This window comes from Myotis yumanensis, unplaced genomic scaffold (assembly GCF_028538775.1).
Source record: "Myotis yumanensis isolate MYYU_CA2020_CCGP unplaced genomic scaffold, mMyoYum1.0.hap1 SCAF_8, whole genome shotgun sequence".
Taxonomy (NCBI): Eukaryota; Metazoa; Chordata; class Mammalia; order Chiroptera; family Vespertilionidae; genus Myotis; species Myotis yumanensis.
Window position 1 is genome coordinate 18,262,540 of NW_027223759.1, and position 23,711 is coordinate 18,286,250.

General features: G+C 36.0%; 1 protein-coding gene across 1 annotated transcript in view; it reads left to right on the forward strand.

Annotated features, from left to right (window-relative positions):
* The window catches only part of SPAG16 (sperm associated antigen 16), a 612,125-nt gene that overhangs the window by 341,730 nt on the left and 246,684 nt on the right, over positions 1–23,711 (forward strand). The window contains exon 13 of the mRNA XM_070423299.1: positions 12,039–12,165. Coding sequence (XP_070279400.1) covers positions 12,039–12,165 — 127 coding nt within the window. The remainder of the gene's footprint in view (positions 1–12,038; positions 12,166–23,711) is intronic.

A 23,711-nucleotide genomic window follows, 5' to 3' on the forward strand; every position in this document is an offset into this window, starting at 1 on the left:
ACAGTTACAAAATAAAGGAGATAAAAAGGATGTACTTTGTTTAAAGACATCAATGGATCAAAATTATTTTCAAAATCAAGAACAGATGCAAACAGAGACAATTGACTTAGTCATACAATTTAATGGTATTACAAGGTCCTTTGTGACCACAGATATCTATTTTGCTATCAGCTTACTATCTTATTTGTGTGTGTTTTTTTCTGGTATGGAGTAATATTCCTACAATTAGAATGATTTTTTCTCAGAAGAAGAATCAATAAATAGCTTTATTATGGTTTTTACATAGTATTTATGATGAAATTCAGATGTTAACTATTAAAAATATTCTCTGGTGGAACAGACCCAAGAGAAAAAGGCAGGTGGACACTAGATTAAAGGAAGTCGTCTTGTGCATCCTTCTGATTTTATTAGCAGTAGGATGAATTTATTAAATTAGCTAGATGCTAACCAAAGCTTGACCTGAGAATTATGAAGTGGAAAAGCTACTACGTGTAAATATGTTTTAGAAACAACAGCCAAAGCCCTTAGGGAACTGATGAGTAGCATGGACTACTGTCAGGTCGGTCCACCTGGAAGAGAGCCCGGGAGGCCTCCAGGAAGCCGGGGGGAGTCAGGGAAAGCAGATCCAGGGCTTGAGAGGACGGTGGAGGTGCTCCTGCTGTAGCGTAGAAAAGACTGACTCCACCTCTCCTAACGTCTTTCTCTCCCTGCCATAAATAATATCCATGGACTCACTCTAATTATGTGATGCATATACTAGTATAACCCCTGATTATGAATCCCTGCCTACAAATCAGGCATGGGAGAAATATTTTATTTCCCTGTTTTCTAGAAATCAAGATCATTTGAACTTGTGTCTCTTTCTCAGAAGCCTAGCTGGAAATTATAACTTAGGCATTATCCGTGCATCCATTCCCTAGAACTGTGCAGATGACCTAGGACCTCATTCACCACTGGAAATCAGGACACCCCTAGTCATGTTGTCAACATACTTCTCAGTGTCCCAGCTTCATGGGGATGTCAGTCATTTTGGTGTCATGCCTAGAGGGTTTTTGGACAAAGGGTGAGCCTTGGACCTGGGAAGCAACCCCTCACATGAACCAGGTGGCCTTTCCCTTTGAGATCTGGTCCCCTTCTCCAGGCACTGCAGTGAGTGATACACCATTCCTTCTCACAAAGCCTGACAAGCATCCATACCCCTTTTTTCCCTCTTCAAGGAAATCCCTCTCACTCTTTTTCCTCATCCTTAAAAGCTTTCCAGCAGCTTTCCATCCTTCAAAGATGACTTGCTTGAGGTGAGAGTTTAACCAAAGATGAGAAATACCTTTGCTTCTGTGTAGTTTCTGCTGTCTGTCCATCCAACATCCAGATGCAAGGATTTACAAAGTCTCTCTCCCTCTTCAACTAAGGGATTGGGGGAAAACAGGAGGAAAATAATGCGTATTAATGTTTCAACAGATTATGCTGTCATAGAGAAATAATCTCGCACATTGACATCAACCAAGCTCACTGTGATAAAGAAATTCATTCCAAAATACAAATTTAAAATAAATACCTCGCAGCTAAATTATGACAAGGAATCTGGAATGTATAGTCACTGTATTCAGTATAGAGATATTGAGTAAAAGCAGGTGTAAAGCCATTGTCTCCCTAACTGAAATGATAGTAAAGTAATGAGGAAGCTCTTCCAATGCTATTACTAAACTGTCTGCCCTTTCTGTTTTTGTCTTTTTAAATGTTTTTATGTATTTTATATTCTTGCTTGGTGGGGATAAAGCCCTTGGGTCTGGAGAGAAGGAGGACAAATATGAGAGTTGGACTGATTGAGAAAAAAGACATGTATTTAAATTGTTTACCATTTCCAGGATTTCCATTTCCAGGGAGGGCATTCATAAAGAAATGCATCCTGGCTTAGGAAGTTCGAGCTGGGTTTCATTGTATTTCTTCTAGAGTTCCACGTAACCGCTGCCAGTGATCTCCATCGTTCATTCTTGCCTTCGGTTGTTATAGAATTTATTAAAGAGTAAGAAGAAAAAGAAATAGGAAGACACTCCAGGGACAGACAGATGAGAGTGTACACACAGTTCCATACAATTTTTCTTTAGATGTTAAAAATAACTCTATCAGAAGTGTTGCTATAAACTTTGTTTTTTTTCCAACTCAGAAGGGTGTTAGATGTAGATAGCAGATAGAGACAGTGGGGGACTAAGACCATTCTGTGTCAAGTTATTCTGGACAGCTGATGGCAGCAACCAAGGGGTAATTAGGTTGCAAGGAGCATTGTATACTAGATGTGCTATGACAACACTGAAGGTCCCCTGGTAGGCTTCAAATGTTTCCCAACATTTCCCTGCCAATGGTTTTGTTCTCATTCAAATATTTAAAAATGCTCATTGTTACTCACATTCCAAAGTAATACACTGGAAAAATGGGACCACCAGTTGATACCAGTTAGAAGGATGACATAGGATTTATCAATTTAATACTCTTAATAAAGTCTTGTTCCTATGGATACGCTTGTGAATTAAGACAAGAAGTTTAAGCTAATGAGATTCCACTTTTAGATGAGGAAAAATAAACTGGTAGTTTCTACAGTTTCTTCAGGGGGAATTAGTTCTTGGAACATTTGTGTTAGCCATATAATTATTTCTTTTTTTAAGCTAATTAAAATCCACATATGGCTCAGTTAAGTTTATTTTAAAACAATATATTCATTATTTTAAAATGAAATCCAAAGGGAAGGAGATTGGATTGAGGGTTAAGTATTGGGAAGTAATGGTGCCTTCATGGAGTATATAACTCTAAGCAGGACAGAAGGGTGTGAGAGGGCACAAGCACAAAAACAATCAAGCTAATTTCACCCAGTGATTGGTGATCTGAAGGAAACAAATGGGGTGATGTGGCAGATGGGTGTTGTGGGTCCGTTCAGTTTTTAACCTCTTTACGGTCAGAAGACACCAATCTTCTTCTTCTTTTTTTTTTTAGTGTTTTATTGATATTAGAGAGAGGAAGGGAGAGGGAGAGAGAGGGAGAGAAAAACATTCATGTGAGAGAGAACCATCAGTTAGTTGCTTCCCATATGCACCACAACCAGGGACTGAACCCACAACTTGGGCATGTGTCCTGACCAGGAATCAAACCGGAGACCAGGAGACCTTTTTGTGTGCAAGACAATGCTCAACCAACTGAGCCACACTGGTCAGGACAAGAAACCCCAGCTTTGAATAAAATTCTGAGCATGCGGGAAACCCATATTAAAATCTCCTCCCCGCCCCCGCAACATTCCAGACCCTGGATATCTCAGGATATTCCCCCCTCATTTCGGCCCTGCTTCCTCTCCTTTCTGCTGTGCTTGCTGGGCTCCCTACTCTCCTAGAGTCCAGCTATGGTGGCTTGAGATCTTGCCCCTTTTCATCAACCTTTTTCCCGATCCTGGCTTCTGACTAATCTTTCTTTCAAAGTCTTGACATGGAAAGGAAAAGAAATAAGATTCAAATGTATCAATGTGGCTACTTTTGACCATATTATATTAAAATACCTTGTAAAAAGAAAATTGAATGGAAGATCTCAGAAGTGTTTTTTGGATGTACTAAATGTTACATCTATTGATCAACTTCCCATTAACAATGAAGTTGCTTACAATGATCTTTAAAGCTACTTCATCTCCTATTTTGTTTAAAGCTTTGTTTGCAAGAAAAAAAAATTTCAAAACAACTCTGTTGATTTGTTTGTATGCAAAAAACAAGACATTAAAAAGATGGTTGATAGGTTTGAATTATAGAATTTTTAGAATCCAAAGTTCTTTAGAAACTCATCTAACTACTGGACAAAAAAAAAAAAAAAAAAAAAGCAGCAGCGTGTGATTGAAGCATGTGAGCGTTCACTTTCTCATTCGGTCTGAGGTTCAGGCACATGAAGGATTGCCTTCCATGGTTCCACATCATAAGACACAGGTTCTAAAGCATAAGTAACCATTTCGTTTAGTCTATTAACTTCAGACACCTAGACCATGAGTCAATGTGACAATCTCACTTCTAGCCCTTTCTGTCCTTCAGGAAAAAGAATACTTTGAATTTGTTTGGTAGGTTCAAGCTGATGCTCAGAATGTAAAGGAAGAGTCAGGGAATTGCTAAGGAAATAGTTTGGTACTGCGTTCTTAAGAACCGAGGCACTGACATTTATTCTCACCATATCAAATGTGCTGGATTATAAAATATGTAAACATCAAAACAACACAAAATAAATAAAATAAAGGATGCAAAGGAAACACTTGTTATACATGGAAGGTGTGATCAAGTGATAAGTGGGATTTTTAAAGAAATCTTTAATAAATTTGAAATATAAAGAAATTCTGGCTGAACTAAAGATATTGGGATTAGGCAGTGGAATACTCATAAACTACTCTCAGAAAAACAAAACCCTGATGTGTGGCACTTGTCAGTTTCCATGGTTTGAGTCTCCCATCATGACAAATTTCAAATTCCCTGGTGAGGTCACTAAATGTGGAACTAGGGAGAGATGTGTACCATTGTCTTGTGAACAGTACAAATTGACTACAATGTATGTACCACTATGCCAGACCTGATAACATTTATTTTACCTAAACTTAAAAGTGCTTCTAATTCATAAAATTTGATCTGTCTGGCCTATGCAAGGATAGGCTAAAAGAAATTAATTTTTTGATTATGCTTCACCTCAAGCACTGAACTATTTCAATAGTAACTATTTCTTAAATCAACTTTCTATAAAATATATGTAGTATTGTTCTGCCTGCGGAGCATAATTTCATCAATGGCTGGTGATCCAAGGTCCTCAGTTGGCATTATACTATGCAGTGCAATGAGGAAGATAGTGTAGATAGTGGATAAAAGTTCATGGTCTTAAGCCAACTATTTGGGGGAGGGATGGTACCTCCATCACTAACTACCTGTGTAATACTGAGCTAGTTACCAGGATTCTGTATATCAAGATTTTCTTATCTTTAAACTGTAAAACTTATCAGTGCAGTTGGTTCTTGTAATTTAAGGTAGTCAGCTATATTCTATAAAGTCACAGCAAACACTGAATTGGTGAATATGAAATCCTCGTTTCTAAGAGAAACACAGGGTTAGTTTCCTGCAGGATGGTTCATCAAGCAATCAATATATGAGCTTGTTTTGTGTGTGTTTCTGTTTAAAGGCACCTTGTTTACTATATATTGTTGCTGCATTAATCTTGAACTCTTAGTCAACAGTGCTATATAGCTCATGCATGAACAAAGCTTATTTAACCCACGTATTTTCTCCATAAGTCACATCATGGCCTTCTTGCTCTTAGGAACACTGGATAACACTACACTTGAAGGCCATTTTGAACAGCAAATTACTATGAAAAGTGTGAAAACAGTGGCACTAAAGCGACACAAAGGACCCCTTGTATATATAGTATGAGACTTGAAATAAGAAGGCAGAGCTTTGCCTAGTTTGACCTCAGCAGGGAATGTGCACATCATGTGACTAATTTTTTGCCATTCTGTGCATGCCCACATCTGGGAATGTCTGCAAAAGCATTGATTGGGGGTTATAAATGGCGTTTAGCAAGTGGGCAACTCACAGGGGCAACTGCACTTCAGGGTGTTAATATATGTAAATTAGAACAGTAAGCACTCAATAGATGCTTACTGTTAAATGTAGGAACTGTGTAGTAAAAAGAGTTATTTCCTTTTGCCTTTACTAATTTTCCTCAGGTTGCCATTCCAATATTTGGTCTTTTTATTTTATTTTTTCCATTTCCCAGTTTACTGCCATTTGCATAAGCATCCACTGTTATCAACTTGCACAGCAGGGCAGCCTCTTAACCACTCCCTGCACCCACACCCTTAACAAAAACAATTCAGTTGACTGTCCAACAAGTCTGAGTGAGGACTTAGTACTCTGAGTGCTCAGCTCTATTACAGTTATTTTATTAATTCACCTTTGCTTTTATTCCCAACCTCCTGGCTGCATTTCAGGTATTTGAGTTCACCAGGAACATGCCCTTTACATTTGTGAAGTGTTATTGCCATTTCGAAGTAATGCTCAGACTGTATGTTTATGGTTTAGGGTTTTGGACAAGAACTTTCCTTGTCCAGGAACTGTGACCTTTTCATGATCTTTCCTCCATGAGGTACTCAAAACACATCACAGATTATTATTTCATGATAGATTATAGAGAACTTGAAGGTAGAGTTTGTGGCAGACTCCCTGGTAGATTTTATTTAAATATCACTTCCTTCACTAACTGTTCAACTGAATTCCATAGTAACAGAAAAGAAATTATTGCCCGGTGAAGGTTTTTATTTGTGGTAATACAGGGCAAACAAAAGGCTCTCATTATTAACATGTTGTTGACTTCTGAAGTCAAAATTTGGATGTCACCTGAAGAGGTTGCCTTGCTGAGATAAGCAATCTGGTGGGTTTTAGAATATATATATATATATATATATATATATATATATATATATATACTTTAATAAACAATCCAGAGACGGGAGGGATCCCTCACTGAACTTGAATGTTATGAATTGCAATATGAGGATTTAAATAGGTTTCACTTATGTTTATTTTATATAGTATTTCATAAAGATAAACCCCATGAAATATTTTATCATTGTATGTTGGCTCAATTATATAAATACTATTTAAAATCCAGGTCTTACTAAGGGTTAATAAGATAATGAATTCCAGTTCATTTTTTTTCAAAATAAGGATAGATATTTTGGGCCCTTTTCTTCATATTTACTTAAACATATATTGCTGCCGCCTTTTGTAAATGTTCCATAATTCCATTAACCACATTTTATTGATCTCTAAATTCATACAAGCCTTACATTTAAAGGTACGGTTTCATATTCAATATTATACTGTTGACAAACACACCAAAAAATAAAATAAAACCTTTAAAATTGAATGCCTCACAAAGGAGAAATGATGAAGTCTTATGAGTTAACATATGTATGGGAAATGCATTTTAAATGAAAATGTAACTGCTCTAGAAGAATAGATAGCTTTGTTTTACAGCGAGTGGAAAGTTCAGAAAAATATCCATCATTCGGTTACTAGAATAATAAATTAAATCAAGGGGGCAGGGAAAGAAAATAGAGGAGACAAAGGGAAATAAAAAAAAGGCAGGAGGTAAGTGAAGAATGAGCTATTGCTTGTGAACTAACTTCTGCCTACAAAAATGATAGGAAACCAGCAGACAGGGCAACAGAGAGAAAATTGCATCAAGCTTCAGTGTTTATGTTTTTGATGGAAATGTACAAATCACTTCCATTTCTTACGGTGCTGTCATGCTCCATCACTTTAGTCCATTTTCACCTTGCAAAGGAATTCTGAGTAGGACTTCCTTCTCTGGCAGCTAATTAATCTCTCACAAGCCTGCTCTTGCAACTCCTCTGCCTGGAATGCCCCCACCTTTAGCCAGTGACTCTGGAGCCGATTTCTTTCCCCCTTGAGCAGTTCTTTCTTCCCTTAAGCTATAAGAAAACCCATCCTTTCCTTTTCATTTGGGAAGCTATGTGAACTTTAATGTATAATTGAGAAATTGCTTCATCTACCGCACCACCTTAAATGAATAATCACTCCAAAATAATTGAATTAGGTTTTAATGATAACAGACAAACCCCGAATATAAATTGTGAATGTGCACCCTTTTTTTTTTCCCTTCTCAGTAGTGCATATAATACATAAGGACAGACATTACTTAGATTGTGTATTTCCTGTGTATTTGTGTTTCTTAGGTCTTTATTGTGATGACAGAAGTATACTCATAACGCTGTTGCATTTTCCTTTAAAAATATTACCAAATTTTGAAAATAGAATACTTAGTTTAATGGCTAATTCTTTATGTAAAAAAAATTAAAGTAAATGCATAATTCTTTATATGTTGAAATGCTCCAATTAAAAATAATAAAAATCCTATTTAGTTTTATTCTATTTAATAAATATGGCCTTTTCATAAATTGCTACTAATCAACCACTTCCAAAGTGCATTGCTTGATTTTGTCACAGATGGAACTTTTATTTCAGTAATTGCTCATAGGAGGTTAGAAATATGAACCATACTTTAATATTTTTCTGATGCTGTTCACATATATCTTTCTTTTTATTGCAATAATCTGTATTGCTTTATATTATCTTGCTTGACTTTGTTAAATTTTTATGAAATTTTGTCTATCTTTGTGTTTTCTTTTTATTTCCTTTTAATTAAACATAAAACACCTCCCAGCAGCTATATATTTCATGCCTTGAGAAAACAGAAGACATATATGTCAATGGAATAGCTATTCCAAATATTAAAGATTCTCTTTCTCTTTGTGAACATGTATGTAACTTGACCCATGTGTGTATGAAAAACATACTTGACAAGAATAGGATTACTATAAATATTCAGTTATTCATATATATATGTGTCACATTTTCAACCTCTTCACATGTGTAGTGTTACTAACTACTGGGGTCCATTTGCCTGTATGTGTCAAAGCCAAATAAGATGGGAACAGGAGTTTTCAGCAAAGAAAGTAGAAGTTTATTAGTTGAGGAAATGGCACCACACCCAGAGTCAAAAGTGAGCTAATGTTCAAAGATCTGGCTCCCCAGTGGCTTCTAAGGGATGGGTTTATATAGGGGAACAATCATTATTCATGGTGACTAAGGGAGTTAGGGTCATAGTCACGGTTGTGGTCTCTACTGATTGGTCAGCACTAGGGTAGGGGGTAGTTGATCAGTGCACCTGGCCCTGATGTCAGCCATGGTGTTACTTCATCTGATTTCACAAAGATGTGGTTAGTGGGGTCATTTTGGATCTGAAATAGAACTGAGGCCTAAATGTCATCTCTAGTTTTATTAGAACTCTGTCTCTATGGTCAAGGCTTTGTCATTGTCCCGAGAGCTTAATAACTAAGGGAGTTATGTGCAGGGACAAAGAGGCAGGCGAATCAGGGTGCTAGATGAGGCCAGTTTGAATCAAAAGGAAGGAAAAGATAAAAGGTCATATTTAAGAAATGAAATTTCTGAGCAATTACAGTATCAATTATTTAAAAATTATATGCTAAATATTGTTAAATGCAAATTGTAGGGAGTCTGTGTTAGCTGGTCTTTCCATGAAAGGTAGTAAATTCTGTTTTAGCAATCAGTTAAATTTTAGGTGAGTTATTTTTGCCCTAAAGCTTCGTTTTATTCTTTGGTCAGAAAAGCTTATTTGAGTTTTGAACTTAATTCATGAATTTGACTCTTGCTTCTAGGGTGGAATCTTTCCGCAGTCCCAACTGAAAGTGTGAGGTACTCAGTAAGTTCTCTCCACTCTGCTTGGCGTTAAAGTCCAATGTCTTCCAGCAGTGCCTGGTCCCTGGCAGTTCTCACCTACAGAGAGCAAATCTCTTCTAGGCTCCTGGAACCTTCTGTAGAAATGCCCTCTAGACCTTGGCTGATGATTCATAATAAATCCTCACACAAATACTGCCATTCCCAGTGCAGCCTCTTTTGCTCAAGTTCCCTACCCTGCAAATTCAGGCATTCAGCAACCAGTCTGTACTCACTGCCCATGGGGCTCAGTGAGACTTTAGTTCTAATGGGGTTCCTTCCATCACTGCAGCTGATAGGGGGAAGTGCTTCCAAGCAGAAAACACAGAGGCCATGGCACTCATGTTGTTTTTCCCTTCGTTAAGGGATTTCCAAACTGCACTGTGTTTAGTTCAATGCCAGCAACAGTTGCCTTATACAATATGTGTAATTTTATAGTTGTTTATGGTGAGAGGAGAAGTACATTACGGGTTACTCTATTGTGATTAGAAATGTAAATCCTAATGAGACATTCCTATTGTTAGATAATGGAGATAAAGAAGATTCCATAGGTGAGGCAGATGGAGAGTGGTAGGGGATCAGGAGCATTTACAATGAAAATACAGGCTGTCATGAAGGTATTACAACAGCTACATCTATACTTTAAAATATAAAATTGGAAGAGAGATGCACTTCAGGGAACAAGTCAGTAACATACTTGGTGATATGTCTTTGTGGAAGACAATAAATATGGTGAGAAATTAGTGATAACCTAAGTTCATTTCCCTTCTTTTGCCATTCATCTTTAGAAGATAGCTGTCATAATAAAAGGAACCAGAACTTATGAAGAATTTCAAAAATTGAAAAATAAATGAATATAAACCCAATTCTACGGAAGGACATACAGTGCATCAGAAATGAGCTAATTAAAGTTATCAATAATTCAGGCAAAAAGTATTATACATGGAATATATTCCTAGAAATGGGATTACTGGGTCAAATGGGAGTTCCATTTTTAGTTTTTTGAGAAAACTCCCTACTATTTTCCACAGTGGCTGCACTAGTCTGCATTCCCACCAGCAGTCCACGAGGGTTCGTTTTTCTCCACATCCTTGTCAGCACTTGTCGTTTGTCAAATTGTTGATGATAGCCATTCTGACAGGTGTGAGATGATATCTCATTGTCGTCTTGTTTTCCACCTCTCAAATGATTAGTGACTTTGAGTATGTTTTCATGTGTCTCTGGGCCTTCTGTATGTCCACTTTTGAAAAGTCTATTTAAGTCCTTAAGGTGGGGGGCGGGGCATAAAAGATCAACCAAAGGATTTGTATGCATGCATATAAGCATAACCAATGGACACAGACACTAGTGGGGTGAGGTCATGTGCTGGGGAGTGGGGTTGCCTGGGAGAGGCCAATGGGGGGGGGGAAAGGAGATATATGTAATACTACATGTAATACTTTAAACAATAAAGAATTTTTTAAAAAAGTATTATCCTGATCAGAGCTTAACTAATGGGTCATCATATTAAAAATGTACTTATATTGACTCATCTGTTCACAGTATTATTAGTTACCTTATATCCACTCTTTGTCAATTTTTGAAATGGGTTTATAAATAAAGTTCATTAAAAGCAATCAAACATTACAAATGAAGAGTAATAGACAGTGCTGTGTATATACCCTCTTTCAGTAAGAACAGCCCTTTCATAAAATGGGGGCGGAGAGGCAAAACTGCAGTTGTCTTTTCTTTTCAGTTATTTCTAACAGTTTAGATCAGTGGGCCTCAAACGGTAGCCTGAATCAGAATTACATAGAGAGCTTCTTAAAACAGGTCTCTGGGCCTCAATCCCAGAGGATGAGTCTGGAGAATTTGCATTTTGATATCTTCCCAAGAAATGCTGATGCTGTCGGCCTGTGTAAAACCCTTTGAAAGCCATTGGTTTAGATTCTCATCCCTGAAGGCAAATTATAATCACCAAGAGGGGACATTACTTCACACTAATACTGAGGCTCCATCTCAGACCAATTGAAATAGAATATGTGGGCCTCGAGGCTAAGTATGGGCTACAAGTATCCCAGGCGATTCTAATGCACAGTTAAAGTTGAGGGGGAAAGAAACAAAAAAGACTTAAAGCAGCTTATCTGTTCTTAACATGCTAGTGGACTGTTTTCTTTTCCCAGCATATTCATTTATGATATGGGAACAATTTCTATGTAGTCATTCATGATAAGGAATAAATTAGATAGTATAAAGATGGCTTCAGCAAGTGACTTTTTAAATTAAAGACAATTTAAATTTATTCAGTTTCATGCTACTAATTTATAAAGTGCTTAGAATGTAAGGTAGTTTTAGAATTAAAACAAATATTGTTCTTGCCCTAACTGGTTTGGCTCAGTGGATAGAGCATTGTCCTACAGACTGAAAGGTCCCAGGTTTGATTCTGGTCAAGAGCAGGTGCCTTGGTTGTGGGCACATCCCCAGTGGGAGGTGTACAGGAGGCAGCTGATCAATGTTTCTCTCTCATTGATGTTTCTAATTATCTCTCTCCCTTCCTCTCTGTAAAAAATCAATAAAATATATTTTTTAAAAATGTTGTTGTTGTACATTTTGCCATTTAAACTACTTTATACCTTAGATATTTAAACTGTTTTATCAACATTGTTCTATACAATTAGACAGCATAAGGAACACATAGGTGCTAACTCCAATTTTAACTCTTAATTTCTCTCTCTACAGCGAAAGATGCCGATATACTTTGTATGGACATACAGACTCCGTCAACAGCATTGAGTTCTTTCCTTGCTCCAACACGCTTCTCACAGCTTCTGCAGATAAGTCCCTGTCTCTATGGGATGCAAGGACGGTAAGAAAATTGTCAAGTTTTTCCCAGTTTTATTAAACCCAGTGACTCTTAGTCACTCTTCGGGGTAATGAATACAACTTACAAAGTCATTGTGCAAGGGCAGGTTGTAAGTTTCTATTTAAAAGCTCCTGTTGATGTACTCTTATCTGTCCTGCCTCTGAAATGTAAGGGCTATAAAAATAATTTCATTACTTCATTAAACATTATTTCAATTATTTATTGAAATAGAAATGCTGCTGGTGCCGCCCATGTGAAAGGAAAACATAGAGTGCCTCTCCTTAAGTGTAATTAAATAGGGAAGGAAGAAAAAGATTATGAGGTATGTGTTAAAATAAAAGAATATACAAGGTACAGCAGAAAAGCAAGCAGGAGGACCCTCATCTGCTTGGAAGAGTGTGGATGGCTTCCAAGAGTAGGCTGTGCTTTCCTGAGCTGAGATTTGGCGGGTCAGTAGAATATATCAGGTAATTTTGAGAAAGGTAGATTGCAGGAAAGAGCAGCACATGTACAAAGCCATGAAGGGGGATGCTACAATAGTGTATTGTGGGAGTAATAATATGTTTGGCTAGAACTTAAGGAAGAAGAAAGAAATGTCAGGCAAGGGTATACAGATGGGCAAATACAGGGTCATGAGTAGCTGAGTGAGGTGTTATACTGCTGTGCGGGGTAACAGAATCAGATTTGCCTTTTAGAAAGATTGATAGTAGGATGAGGGAATCAGTGTCATTGTGGAGGCTAGTACAACAGGCTAGAGGCAGATGAGCATTTGAACTAGGAGATTGTGAAAACAAATGAGTGGATTAAATATAAAGGATTTAACTTCAGAATTTGAAGTGATTGTAACTGGAGATTATAGGAGGAGGGGGGATTTAGGGCAGGGCAAATAATTATCCCAGGTTTTCTAGGACTGAGGGGTTTCCTGGGCCATGGGATTTTCAGTGCTAAAACTGGACAGTCCTGGGTTACTGTGGCTTGGAGAGACATTTAGATGTGAAGAAATGGATATGAAATGTGGGGACTACATTTTCAAATAGTTTGGCTGTGAAGATGAAGAGGAGAAAAGATTGTAGCTCTAGGGTCAGATAAAGGCTCCTCCTTTGTTCAGATATAAGACAACATGCTTATTTGATTAGAGGGGAAAGTAGGGGGATAGAAAGAAGGTGAAAATGCAGGAAAGAGGAGAGATAATAGAGATGCTTATTGAACACAGATTTTAGTAATTTGAGGTATGCCAAGATATGCAAAACAGGAGGATCTCCATATTCATTCTTAGCAACATTTAATGAAAATAATGAAGAAAACCAAAACTCCAGGAGACCATAGGAAAAAGAAAGAGATATCCACAGTATCTGGTTCCTAGGTTAGTAAGAAAATGCAACTATGAATTCCCCCATTTGTCTTCCCTTATACAACATAGGATTGACATCAATAAGGGAGTATGATGATGTCATACAGATGGTGTGAACAGGGACCCAAGTTCAGTCCAAGGGGCTCTGTTTAGTGCTCTAAGGCAAATGTATTCAGGATGAACAGAGAACAAGAAGTCCTTAGGTAGAGCTGCAAGTGCCTTAGACACCAACTTCACCTGTTGCAGAGCTTTAGACTTCTGAGGAGGCAGGAGTCAAGAGCACACTGTGGATACTGACTAAAGAATAAAATCACAGTGATTTGTTGTGGGGTACAAAGATCCCACAGCCTTTTAAAAATAGCTTAGACCCTGATGCAGTAGCATTCACTTCTGCTAATGGAGCATCAATGGAAAAGCAAGATTTTAGATGCATTTAGTCCAAACACTTAGATGTGAAGTGCATATAAAAGCAATTGGTAAGGGAAAACTCATAGGGAAAATATTCATTTAGCAGTGACCTAAATTTTATGTTCATTTTCTCTTAATTTCAGTTTTTTTTCTTTCCTGTCTCTCAAAGTGCTTTAACGGAGTGTTCTCAGAAAGTGTGTCTCTTATGTACTTTCTCTCATGTACAAAACTAAAGCACTAATACTTGGAAGTACGTACAACTGTCCTTATTATGAGAACTTGCTTCTCATAAATCTGCCTTAAGTGCATGGAGTTTTTTATTGACGCTGACCTTCCTACCTAGTGCTGGGAGCTCTCTATGTACTGTTTTTATGTCCCACAGTAGCTCTGAGACAGGCAAAAAGAGGGACTCAGCCAGCACAGGGCCATTAGCATAGAGGAGCATATGAATATTGAAGAGGTGCATGGAAAGATTGTGAATCCAAAGAACATTAGTTTAATCAATATTAATATATACTTTAACTGGTTTAATCACAAATTAAATATATAATGTTAAAATTATTTTTGTAATTTTATTTTTAGTATGCATAGTAGATTTATATTTATTAATACTAAGAAAATTTTCTAAAATATTTTGGTATAAATAAAATATTATAAATAATGGTAAATGTATCAATAATTAGAAATAAAGTCCATGTAATATGTTTATTTTCTGAAAATGTTTTCAAACGTGATGGATATATATATATATATATTTAAATTGGCAGCTGTAATATAGATTTAGTATATAAAACAAAGGGAAAGTCACCCTGTTTAGTATATTGATAATTAGACAAGGCAGGGTGTTAAATAAAATAATCATATACAAATTTACAAATAACATGTGAAAACAACTCTAGAATTAAACAGACTCATTTCACTAAAGTTGCATTTGGCACTACTAGTGATTTTATTTTAGATGTACCTCAGTATTTAAAACACAAAACAGAAAATCTTGACATAACCAGATTTTTTTTTATATTTTATTGATTTTTTACAGGGAGGAAGGGAGAGAGATAGAGAGTTAGAAACATCGATGAGAGAGAAACATCAATCAGCTGCCTCCTGCACATCTCCCACTGGGGATGTGTCCGCAACCCAGGTACATGCCCTTGACCGGAATCGAACCTGGGACCTCTCAGTCCGCAGGCCGATGCTCTATCCACTGAGCCAAACCGGTTTAGGCAACATAACCAGATTTTTAAAAATTCATTTTGTACACATGGTTTTAAAAATGTACATGTTCTATGTTGTTTACATAATATAGAATTATTAGCTGTTAGTATCTCAATGGTTCATGAAGGAGTTAAATGTGAATTAAATGTTATAGTTGCATATTATGACATATTGAAAAGGGTAACCAGGATAGCTATAGTTTCTTCTATGATATAATAAAAAATGCACAACATACTGATGTTATTTGACTTGTAACATCAACTGAACCCATAGTATGCCAATCTTTTTTTATAACTTTAAGATTATGTTAATTACTTGGAAAATTGTAAACTTTCAGGTTATACTAAAATCTGAACCTAGCAGGAGATGAATGACTTTCTTCTCTTCTTAGTAAAGCAAGAACAGTACATGTTGTCACCTTAATGGGATCAATTAGTATTGAGACATCCTCTAAAATATTTTTGATGAAACATGAAAATGACCAGTGGATTATATTCCTATAAATTAGTTTTAAGCTTCTTTCTCCCACTCCCAAACATATACTAGTCTTAAATCATTAACCTAATCTAACAGCTTCTTGTCAAAAATGATGAATGTGCCAACCTCTAAGTCAGTCTCTGAGTCAGCTGTACAGATCAGCTCTGGGTTTTGTGGGAGATGAGGAGAGGGATATAAATTTCTATAATTACAAAAGAGAGGCTATTAAATAGCTTGCAGTTTGGAAACCCATGAAATTACTCAGCTTAGCAGGACTACATGAGGTACTTATCCTCAAAGTTATGAAACAGTAAGATTATTTCATTATTAAAATTGAAATATAAGATTTATTATTGCCAGATATGATGCATAATATAGTATTTAATGAAAACTTATGATGCCCCCCCCCAGAAAGCAACATGAAAAATCCCAATATACATCTGTGATTTGAAAGCCAATTTAAAATAAATGCAATGTAATTTTTAGTCATTCATAAGTCCAGTGAGAATATCAAGGCTTTTGAGATATATATATGGTAAGGATGTGCTCAGAGTGCAGTAAAGCATAGACTAGAACAGCCGTGGGCAAACTACGGCCCGCGGGCCAGATCCGGCCCATTTAAAATGAATAAAACTAAAAAAAAAAAAAAGACCGTAGCCTTTTATGTAATGATGTTTACTTTGAATTTATATTAGTTCACACAAGCACTCCATCCATGCTTTTGTTCCGGCCCTCCGGTCCAGTTTAAGAACCCATTGTGGCCCTCGAGTCAAAAAGTTTGCCCACCCCTGGACTAGAATGAGTAATACACCTGTGAGCTGTTCAGAGCTGGGTTGGCAATGGTCAGAGTTGCTGACATCTATTCTCTTGCTATGAATCAGACACAGAGTTCATGTCCTGGACTGCCTTTGGTGGCCATGCTTTGCTCCCTAGACTAACTGTTCTTGTTCAACATATGGCGTTTTCCTGACTTAACTTTAACCAAAAGATTCAGTAACTGATCACTCTGAGTTTCTATAAAGCAGAACTAAGAACTCACCAAAAAAGTTAAACTCTTGAATCCTGTCTGGTACCTAATCCATTGTCCACTCCATACTTCTGCCTGCACCCTACATAGGCCTGTTGGTTTCCTGAGATGGGAATCTGGTGAACTCTCAGAGGAGTCTGGCATGATTCATATGCCAGAAGATGGAAACAAGGTCAGAGCTTGCACCTTTTCTCTCTGGGTTTTAATCCTCAGCCACATTCAAGTTAGTAATACTTATTGACGATCTTGGTGGCAGGCAACATTCTGGCTTCTGCATTGTTGACTGTAACAGAGTCCCTGCCCTCAATGAACACATAGTCTACTAAGAAGCAAGCATAGAGATAAATTATTTTAAAATGTTGTAGTAATCGCGATATACTTAGTGTAACTATAGTTTTGGCATTTTGTGCCAAAGCCTACTATTCCAAGAGGTAATTTTCTGATTAAGACTTATTTAATACCTACACTTTACTTATACCATCCATTAATCATTACTGGAATTACTATTATTATCTATATTAGGAATTGGAAAAACAAAGATTAATAGAGTGAACTAAGTTGCCCAAGGTTAGCCGACTGGCTGGTAGCAAAGTCAGGAAGCAGGCTCAATTCTATGTTGTTATATTATGGCCTCCAGTTTTTTGTTGCTTCTCACTGAAAAATTAGAAGTATTGAAATGATATTTCAGTGAAGAAAAAAAAGATGATTCAATGTGCTTATATTTTCAAAAGTACTGTTTTAACACGATAATTAAATGCTTCACAAGTCAGATCTTCGCTTGTGTTTAGGAACCATCAAAGTTACCAATGGTCCCTTGCAAAGATAGAGAACCCTAAAGAGAAAAAGAACATCATGGTCTATAGCTATCAGTTAGATTCCGGATTGTCAAATTTACCCACCAATGATGCAAAGGAATTTTGTTAAAAGTTTGCTAGGTATTTCTCTTATTTTATGTCAACCAATTGGTCTTATAAACCAATCAGAAGTAGTTTTAAAATATTTTCAAAGTAGAAAATTCTGTTCCTACATTTAAAAAAAGAATTTTATTCCAAAGTTTTTACAGGTGATTGCCCTCGTAGATGTGGCAGAGGAAAGACTTTCAAACAAATGTTCTATAGAGCAAGTTTTTTTAAAAATGGTTCCTTTTTTTGTTCAGTTAAAATGTTACCTTTACTTTGATGGAATGATTAATTGTCATATTATTTTCAAAAATATCTGCTTACAGCACATGGTTGACAAATATTTGTCATTACATAAAATGTCAGCAAATTAGAATAACATGTTTTGTGGAGAAAAAGCATAACTCATCTTTAAGGCCAACTTTAAAAGACTATTTCGCTGAAATACAGTGTGAAATTCGGTGAAACATTTTCTTGGTTATTCCCTGACTCATTACAAAAGATTCTGAATGTTATAAACTGCATAGGACTAGTTTGCAATAAAATTAACCAGCTTAAAAATATTCAAAGTGCTCCAAATTGCAATAATTCATTGCAGTACTCAAAGAAAGCCTCATTACATTGTCATCCACATATTGGGATACAGCTGGCTTTGGAGATCTTGCTCCAATGACCTTCATATTGCACAAATCCTCCGCAAAAGCTTCCTGCTCCCACACTCAATAAATGTCAGCTAGCATCAGTTTTAAACAAGTATTCCCTAACTATGTGAAATTAACCACTATTTTGCAAAGATCTTTTTTTTTTAAGGTTTTTTCTTTACTATTTTATCTACCAACATACTGTACTCCCTTCAACTGTTAAATTTACTTCTTAAAGTCTTATTTCACCTTTTCGAAACAACTCCCCATTTTTTCCACTCTGGATTAGATGTCCCAAGAGGCAAACAAAGAAAACTTTGTACCACATGGAATTAGCGATTTTTTAAAAATAAAATACTTAAAATATTGAACTTGACAAGTGAAACTCTTTTTTTTTTTTTCAAAAAAAGATAAGTCTTACACATTTTCTGGTTCTTTATGTAATAACTAATAGCTTCAATAATGTGATACAAGCCGATATGTTCGAAAAATAAATGTATTTAATTGCTTCTATGGAATCCTAGGCTTACATCGTATGTTACGTTGTATTTATGTCAGAGATTATAGCGCAGTAATAGTGCACAGTCTATTGCCTGCATTCAAACCCTAATTCTGCTGCTTATGAGCAGTGTGGCCTTGGCATTCATTGTCTAAAATCTCTGTGTTTCAATTTCTTCATTTGTAAAATGTGAATAGTAGTAGTCATTTCATAAGGGTACAATTTGACTGAATGATTAATCATGTAAAATGCTGAAAAGATTGACTGATACATATAAGAACTGAATATATTTTAGACATTCTTCTAGCAGCTGTCACAACCTATTAGAGTTGTTTTCCTACTAATATTTGCTTACCATGAAATTCTGAGCTTTCTTTTCTGATTTCAAAATGATTGCATAATAGGTTCTCAAATAGATATAGAAGAAAGGGAGGGAGGGAAGAAGGATAAGATAGATGGGGGGGACCACCAATCAGATTTTTTTTGTTTTTTATACAGAAGTCTTTTATCTGAAAAATCCAGGTTTTTATAAATTAAATATTTTAATACAATAAAATGATCAAATATTAAATCAATTTAGTATAAATATTCATAGTATTGTTATTTAACGAATAAAATGCATTTCTTTACATATCTTATACACTACATAAAATTTTTGCTTGATGAATCTAGCCAAGGGTTTGTCAGTTTTGAATGTAATCTTTTAAAAAATCCAGCTGTTTGTTGTATTAATTTACAAAGTCATTTTGTTCGGTATTTCATTCAGTTCTGCTCTATTTTTATTATTTCCTTTTCCTGCTGACTTTAGGCTGCTTTTGTTCTTCTTTTTCTAGTTTTTAAGATGTAAAGGCATTTACTTTATTTGAGATTTTTCTTGTTTCATGAGATAGGCCTATAATGATATAAACTTCCCTCTTATTACGGTTTCTTGTGTGATTCTAACTGAAACATGCAGATAGGTTAATTTTATTAAATTATTGAAATTTTTAAGGGATGCAAATAATTCCTTCATAATCATGTATTTCATTTAAGTTTAAAAATGTAGTTTTTTAAACTTTACAATAAAGATGTAAAGTTGTGTTTGGAAGAGGGCATAAGAATAAGAAAAATTTCTAACCAGGGTTTAGTATAACTTAAACATTTTTTAAAAAATATAGATTTTTATTGATTTTAGAGAGGAAGAAAGAGAAATAGAAACAACAATGATAAGAGAGAATCATTGACTGGCTTCCTCTTGCATGTCCCCTACCAGGGATCAGGCTGAAACCTGGGCATGTGCCCTGACCGAGAATCAAACTGTGACTTCCTCATTCATAGGTCAATGCTCAACCACTGAGCAACACCAGCCGGGCAACTTAAACACTTTTGACAACACTTCACTTTTGTCATAGTTAAGACACCCATTTACCCTGTCTTTTATATTGAATTGTACAGATTGAAGTGCATTTTAGGACTGGAGGGAACAAACTAAAAGAAAATACTGGGCCCTGACCGGTTTGGCTCAGTGGATAAAGCATCAGCCTGTGGACTCAAGGGTCCCGGGTTCGATTCTAGTCAAGGGCATGTGCCTTGGTTGCGGGCACATCCCCAGTGGGGAGTGTGCAGGAGGCAGTGATGTTTCTAGCTCTCTGTATCTCTCCCTTCCTCTCTGTAAAAAATCAATAAAATATATTTTTTAAAAAAGAAAATACTGGGGTGAAAATTTTTCTTTTGAATAAAAATAACATGGGCTAAATCTTCTCAAAAACTTTCCTCATATGCTTACCCAATTTGTATTTCCTTGTTGAAATGGGTTATTTGTACCAATTTTAGAATATTTGTGTTATTAGGAAAGAAATCATAATCTAAGGTATTAAGTGTAGATATAATAGATACAGACAGCTCAGTTCCTCTTATGTTCTTTAATACTAGCTTTAATAAGAATAGCTCATATGTATTCTTTCAGGCATTTTAGAACATTATTATACTTAATTATCACCCATAGAATTTCAAGTTAATGAATATTTTCACCACATTATAGAAAATATATATTTTTCACCAACACATCTCTGAAGATCAGAGATATTGAATAACATTTTTAAAAGTCTACAGCTGTAAGTGGCAGTCTTGAGACTATAACCTTGATTCTTCTAGCCTCAAAGTCCATGTGCCTTTACTGCTACATGCTATCTCTATTTTAACATTTCATTAAATTAAATGTAATGTTCAAAAGGCATTTATAGGCATCTGTCTATGACACTGAGTTTGATACTATTTCAAATAAAATAAAAATCTTCTAAATCAAGTTCAACTTCCTCACCTTGCCTCATTTATCACAATGTATTTTAGAGAAAAGATTAATGTATGGTTAAACATAACTATTTAGTTTAACATTTATGGATATCACCTTTTTTTATGCAATAGGACCTAGGTCTGGTCTCTTGGAAAAAATAAACTTTTGGAACTATTGGAATGAACATGGTATAGTATTATTGTGTAAGAATATTGAGGGTACTTACCATAGAATGCATTTAACCCAAAGGAAACCCCAGTGCATTGCCTTCAGGCCTTTCTGCCCTGAGTATAGTGTAGAGAATATATAGACTTTGAAATCAGACAGAATGGAGTTTAAATACAGGTTTTGTGACTTCCTGATTGTGTGTAATAAGGCATGAGATTTAATACCTGTGAAGTTCAGCATTCTCTTTTTAAATAGAAATAATAATAATTAAATCACAGTGTTAGCACTGGGAGTATGTATTTGGAAGTTAAATTCCCCTAATTGGTAGCTGAGAATACTGCTGGCGAGTCTGTTGGGGATTTGTAGCTCTGTTTCTTTGGTTGATGGGTTAAATGATATGTAATATGAAAAATTCCATTATGGATTGCTTCACCCAGTGTTGCTATCACTTTAAAGGACTCAGTGACTGTTATCCATTGCATCAATGCACGCTTATTTGACCTATTTTCCTTATAGTCTCCTAATTTTATTTGCTCATAGTCTCCTAATTGCTTGTAGTCTCCTGTACATTCAAACAATTAATGCTTCAATAGTGATTACTTGGCTCTACTTCAAGATCATCTTTACTTTGAATCCATTGTAGCACTACATGTTAATTATAATTTTTAGGTACCACTGATGAAACTAGAAATTAAGTGCAACATTTTTGACAAGTATTTCTGGTATCCTATGGTGGGTTTTATCAGTGCAAGATAACAGGCCACCTCTTATTATATAGATCCCCAGTACCAGAAAATTATTAACTAATTAAAGTGTATTTCTAATGAATAACCATAAGTGCTCTATACATAAAATGGTGTTTTTTAACCATTAATTATGCTCAAACCTTCCATTCACTAAAGGAAATATCAAAAGATAAGGCAAGCCTTCTTGTGTACACTTTCTTCATGACATAACAGGTCCCCTGAATTTTAAATTAATGGAAGTAAAATCAGACATAGTCTGTGGCAGTTTTGCATTCTATATTTTTAAAGGCAAACATTTCAAATTGAGTCGTAGAACAAACTAAGTTTATAAGGAAATGGCCATTCATTGTTTATGTGACTGCCAAGCACCTAAGAAACATTCTCATTCTGGAAAAACCAACAATGTACACATGAAACAGGGTCCGAGGCTTTTTGTTTGCCTGTTTTTTGTTAAGTTTGTTGGTTTTTTTCGTTGGTTTCCAGGAAGATAGCACACAGCCACATCCACACAGAACTGTGAATTTGGGGGTAGTAATGCAAAGACAGAGGATCAGGTAGCACATTATTTGTAGTTAAAGTATTGTTGAGCCGAAATTTACCAAAGGCAGTGTCCCAACCAGACTCTTTCTAGCAGGAGTTTGACACTATTTAGTTCCCATTGGTTCTTGTCTCTTTTTTTTTGGGGGGGGGGGGGGTGTAGTTGGCAAATATATTATTATAGAGGCATTCTTGTTTCATTATCAGAGGATACATTGTGATCTATTATACATATAGGTGAATCACTGTTTGCTTGCACAGTCTCTTGCTAATGGATATTTGGATTGTTTCTTGTGTATTTGCTACTCTAAACCACATTGCAAAAAACATCCGTGCAGCTGCATTTTTAACACCTATCAACTCATTTCATTGAGATACACTTAGAGGCTGTTTAATCTATATTTTAACAAAGCATTTAAATCATATTGACAAAGGCTTTATAAAAGGTTAACCATAGGCACTACCTTGAGCAATACAGGTGTATTTGCTTTTCCACAGTCTTATCACTTTTATTTTAGCCTTAGGGTAAAGTTATCTTAATGTTTTAATAGGTAACTATTAAGGTTTTGAAGTGTTTTATATATTCGGTAAGCATATTTTTGACATGCAAACTATAATTAATAATTTTTTATGTAATTTGTAATTGATATTTAAGTTATTTGACATAATTTGGACAATTTTTTAAACTTTAGCTTGGCTTTGGTTTCAAACTAGTTGAATATTATTTTATTTTTTCTCTCTTTGTCCGGGGAAATCAGTACTTCCTGAAGTTTATTGTGATTCTCCTAATGGTACAATTCATGACTGTCTTCTTTCAGTTCATTCATTGTCAATGGTGTGCTGTTTTCCTGCTTTCTTCCCAATTGTTTTCTGCAATTTCAGCACCTGCCCAGGGTTGGATGATGGCGTGAGACTAGGGAGGTGAGCTCACTATTGTACCCAAGTTGCTCCTTTTCAGTTCTCAGTTTCCACCAAACCATCATGCCTTTGCCATATTTTCTCTGAGGTTTGCCATTCTGATGGGAGGAAAATTGTGGAACATAGGACAGCATAAGAAGCCTAGAGCACCAGGGAGCAGAGCAGTGTGCTTTATATTTTGCCTCAGCTCATGAGGCACACTGCTGTCAATGTCTTAGTTCATCGAGGCCATAGGACTCAGGGTCAGTGGGTGGATGGTGGTGGGTGTAGGTAGTATCTTCTCTGCCTCTTCACAATCAATCACTATTCCATGCAGCAGAGCTATACTATAGCCCGGCATGTGCTATAAAGCCTGGAAAGGATTTTCAGTTCAGCACAATTAAGAGCCAGG